This window comes from Lampris incognitus, chromosome 2 (assembly GCF_029633865.1).
Source record: "Lampris incognitus isolate fLamInc1 chromosome 2, fLamInc1.hap2, whole genome shotgun sequence".
Lineage (NCBI taxonomy): Eukaryota > Metazoa > Chordata > Actinopteri > Lampriformes > Lampridae > Lampris > Lampris incognitus.
This window is the reverse complement of record NC_079212.1, coordinates 88,298,986-88,303,985: the sequence shown is the minus strand read 5'-3', so window position 1 is coordinate 88,303,985 and position 5,000 is coordinate 88,298,986. Positions and strand designations below refer to the sequence as shown.

Here is a 5,000-nt window from a genome sequence, read left to right as displayed (position 1 = left end):
CCGAGTAGAACCTGAAAGGAAAAACGAAACAGCCATCAACCTGCTTGTCTGGAAATCTGTCTGGTGAAAAGAGACGGTATCCCGGCACGGCTATCACACCACCGGGCTGACAGCTGAGCACCGGCGGCCCTGCAGACCCTGCTCGGTCCGGAGCTGAATTATTGAAAAGGACATTTGTATAGAGTAGGAGACAAGTGAATAATGCTCTCATAATGTGATACTCGAGCTGAAGGATTACCCTATCACTGACCCGCTTCTCCTGTCTTCTGTGTCAGGTGTAACAGACTGGGCCCTGACAGGAAACAGAGCAGCGCCATGCTGACTCAAAAGCTGCTCATTCAACGGGACTGACTAATTGACAGGGAACGTCAAAACGGACTGAGTAATCACTTCTAACTCAAGTTAACGGATGCTTATAGCTCTCATATGATGAACGCGGGCACCGGAGATGCACGCGGGCCTTTGTACAACACTATGAGAACAGGCAACAACACCGTGGAGCGAGATGGCGTGCTGCAGAGGTAGTATATGAGGGTTTGTGAGCGGGCCTCGCTGGGCGGCGAGCCGAGAGGTTGGGGCAGTTTATCTGTGATACCGTGTTAAGAGGTTAGTGGCAGCTGCGCTGGAATAACAGGGCCTTTGTGCCGATAAAAAAGAGTTCAATGGAAACTCTGCAATCCAGCTACTAGCGAAGGAAAATGATTGCATAACCAGGAAACCAATCCCAGGAGACACTTTCCATTCCAAACTCCGCCAATTTGGGAAGGGAAGTGCAAGGAAACATGCATGTAAGCAAAACAAATCCACACAGATATGGGCATGTTTGGTTAATAATTAATGCGGTGACCGAAAATGAAACGGTCAATAGCCTCTGTCGAGGGCTTTATTTACATGCCTCCCGGGTAAGTGGAGCGTGAACATGGAGGAGTTTATAGCACATGTCAACACAGAATCAGGTGTCCCAGTCTGTGAATCCCGTCTTGTGAATGGTTCAGGACGCGGTTTCTCGACCAGCGCCAGTTTAACTACAGACCACTTCACCTCGGACTGCACCGTTTGAGGAGAGTGTTTGAGAGCACCACGAAAACGTACTGGAGCCGTGCAAAGCACCATGCTGGGCACCAGGGTTTCTGAGGGAATCGGTACTCAGTGCACCCATGGGTAAGCCAAACGCTGAGTGCAAGTCAACAAAACGAAACTGTTGACATGCCAACTCTGAATCTTCCATGTTTGGAAAGCAGAGTTTGAGTTGTGGTATTTTCACACGGTTTAATACGATGATACCATGACACAGACACAGCGACAAATGTGCACAACGGGATGCCACAGTGGTTGAGTTAACTTGGAAAACTTTTATGCATAAAACTCATCATGGACTCAAATTCAGAGTCGGAATCCGAAACACTTTATTTGTCATTTCATTTCATGCATCTGCACACATGAAATGAAATGGAAGATGGTTTCCCCCAGCCCACAGCAGTGCAACACGAAGACAAAAACACAGATCCAAAAACCACAAGAACTACATGAACATATATATATATATATATATATATATATATATATATATATATATATATATATATATATATATATATATAAACTTAGCACAAAAAGTAAGGAAATGTGTGTAACAATGCTTCTTGGCAATAAATCTTATATCAGGCAACTGGTTGTCAGCACCTGGGGTACCAGAAGCTCAAAACAAGAGTCAATAGCAGCAGCAAAATAAGCTGTTTGGCATTGGCAGAGAAGCTTTGGCAAATTTTTCATGGGTGCAACCCACATACTCAGCTCTGCCGCTCATCCCACAAATGCATGTTCCTTACAAATGTGGCCCCATTTAAAAGGGAAATAAACAGGCTTTCCAATGGTATAAGATTTATTGCCAAAAAGCATTGTTACAACAAAGAAATCATCTACCAAACACACATTTCCTTATTTTTTGTGCTTAGTATATATATATATATAAACAAAAAAAATCACTGTCCAGGACAACAAACGCCAGCCAGGATGACTGTCGGAACTGCCAGTCAGCATGGGCTAGCAGTTAGCTTAGCCAGCCCTGCTTCTGCATCCTGTCTGGTGTTTCCTCTTCGGGCGCAGCTCCAGGTCAGGGCCGTGGTCCTTGGGCCCACAGGACGCAGCAGACCAAGCTCCCTCAGCTGATCCAACGCCAGCTCCCCCAGCCAGACACCTTCGACACACCTCCCCGCACTCCACACGACGACACTGAAAACACAGCCGAGGCTAGGTGAGGCCGCCGCCAGACCGCCCTCGATGTTATCAGAACTGCCAGTCTGCCTGGGCTAGCGGTTAGCTTAGCCTGCCCCGCTTACGCATCCTGTCAGACCACCCTTAGCGTTACCTCTTCGGGCACAACTCCAGGCAGGGCTGTGGTCCCTGGGCCCACGGGATGCGGCAGACCAAGCTCCCTCAGCTGATCCAGCGCCAGCTCCCCCAGCAATCAAATGAAGACAAACGTATATGCAGACATGCACAAAGACAGTGCATGGACGGTACTGGGTGAGGCCGCTGCAAACACGAATTTGCGCCACCATCTTCCCAAGTCAGAAATGGAACTTTTAAAAAATTAACAGTATTGTGATCTTTTTTCTTTCCTCTCCATTCTCATGTTGCTTGCTAAGACCAGACCTTCCCTGTCACTCTCTCCTGCTCCAGTTAGTGATATGAACTATCAAGCTGCAGTTTCTCTCAGTGCAGCTGATTCCCATGTCTCGGTTCTCGCCATCAGCACATTACGACGGTCCCGAGGGTAAGGTGGTGGGGCTCAGGTGGAGTTGGGGACAGTTTACAGTTTTACACCATCACTTTTACAACATCACAGCATCTAAGTTTGTGTTTTCGTTTGATGGCTGGGACAGCTGATGCTGGATCGGCTGGAAGGGCTTGGTCTCCTGCGTCCTGTGGGCCCAGGGACCATGGCCCTGCCTGGAGCTGTGCCCGAGGAGGAAACACCGAGGGTGGTCTGGCGGCGGCCTCGCCTAGCCTTGACTGTGTTTTTTGGAGTGCGGGGAGGTGTGTCAAAGGTGTCTGGCTGGTAGAGCTGGCATTGGATCAGTTGGGGGAGGCTGGTCTGCTGCTGCCTGGAGCTGTGCCCGAGGAGGAAACACCGAGGGCGGTGTGACAGGATGCGGTAGCAGGGTCGGCTAAGCTAACCGCTAGCCCATGCAGACCGGCAGTTCTGACAGTCATCCTTGCTGGCGTTCGTTCTCCTGGACAGTGATTTATTTTTTTGTCATGTTGGATTAGTAAGGATGCACATGCCCTCGCAGAACTTGATGTATGACGTCACTGTGTCAGTGAGTTCATCGAGGGCGTTGCAAGCTGCATTAGATGTATTCCAGTTGGTGCATTCAAAGCCCCCTTGAAGCGTTTCAATGGCATCCACGGACCAGGACCTGACAGATGTGGATGTTTTCTTGATGGATTTAAGCTTTTGTCTGTATTTTTGGATGAGGAGTAACACAACGCAGAGTAATTAAACTGGTTTGCCGAATGGATAGGACACCCTACAAGGCCTGGTAAAAGCGGCTAGGAAGAGAGGGAGACCAAGAAAAACCCCGGGTCAACAACACCGGAGAACGGCTACAGATGAGCGTAGTGGAGGCGGGGAGAGCCGTGACGGACAGGGAACTGTGGAAGAGACTTGTTGAGGCATCAGCGGTGCTCCTACGACCTCCATAGGTTACAGAACTGATGATGATGATGATGATGATGATGATGATGATGATGATGATGGATATATGTGTTTTTATAGTTTTTTGTAGTTTGGCTATATGTGTTCTTGCAGTGTGGGTGTGTTTTTGTCGTTGTGTTGCACTGCTGTGGGCTGGGGGAAGCGGTATGTCGTTTCATTTCATGTGCGCAGGGGCATGGAATGAAACGCCAAATAAATGTTCCCATCCATCCATTTTCCGAACCGCTTATCCTGCTCTCAGGGTGGCGGGGATGCTGGAGCCTATCCCAGCACTCATTGGGCAGCAGGTGGGGAGACACCCTGGACAGGCCGCCAGGCCATCCCACAGGGCCCACACACACACACACCTAGGGACAATTTAGCACGGCCGAGTCACCTGACCTACATGTCTTTGGACTGTGGGGGGAAACCAGACCCCCAGAGGAAACCCACACAGACACGGGGAGAACATGCAAACTCCACACAGGACGACCCCCAAGGTTGGACTACCCCGGGGGCTCGAACCCAGGACCTCCTTGCTGTGGGGCGACCGCGCTAACCACTGGAGCCACCGTGCCGCCCCTGATTCCTGACTTACTCACCAAACCTTTACAGTACCGACCAAGGGACAGACCCTTTCAACATGCCTACTCTACAAGTGGTCTTCATCCTTTTCGCAAGTAGCGGCTTCCTGCAACCTTTTTTGTTGTGCAACATCTACACGCGCGTGTGTCGTCATAAAGCACACGCACGCTCGTGGCTCCTTGCAGGAAGCAGTCGTTCACTAAACACGACTGCAGTTGCTGCAACTCGACTCCACTCTGCAATTTTTCCCCAACGTGCACTTCCTGTAATCCTGCTCAGTTTCCCCAGAACTGCCTCCTCGCTGTGTGTGTGGTGGGTATTCTGCACCGTCCACCATGCAACCCCCCCACCCCCCCACCCCACGTGTGGCATCTGAGGGTGAAGCTCAAGCCACATTGGAAGACGCCGTGTACTGGACTGGAGTGTTTGGTTTTGTGTGCGGCTTGGCCGGAGCAACGAGGGGGTTTGATTCTGCGTTTACAGTTCTGGGAAAACGGGGTTATCATTTCGGGAAATGTGTGTTAAGCAGCGGTTAAAAAAAAGAAAACAAAACTCTGCAGGAATAAACTTCTTCCATTTACCAAGCCGTTTTATGACAACTTGCCCTTTGTTGCTGTTCCAGCACGGCACGGCACATTTTGTTTGTGACGGCTAAAGCTCTTAAAGTGGCTTAATAGAAAAACATAAGTTTCTCACACACACACACACACACACA

The 5,000-nt window shown here is 49.8% G+C and overlaps 1 protein-coding gene across 1 annotated transcript in view; it reads right to left on the bottom strand.

The window, feature by feature from the left end:
• Positions 1-5,000, bottom strand: part of prkcda (protein kinase C, delta a) — a 27,320-nt gene that overhangs the window by 3,395 nt on the left and 18,925 nt on the right. Inside the window, exon 14 of the mRNA XM_056273048.1 lies at positions 1-11. This exon is cut by the window's left edge and continues 52 nt beyond it. Within this exon, the coding sequence (XP_056129023.1) occupies positions 1-11 (11 nt within the window). The remainder of the gene's footprint in view (positions 12-5,000) is intronic.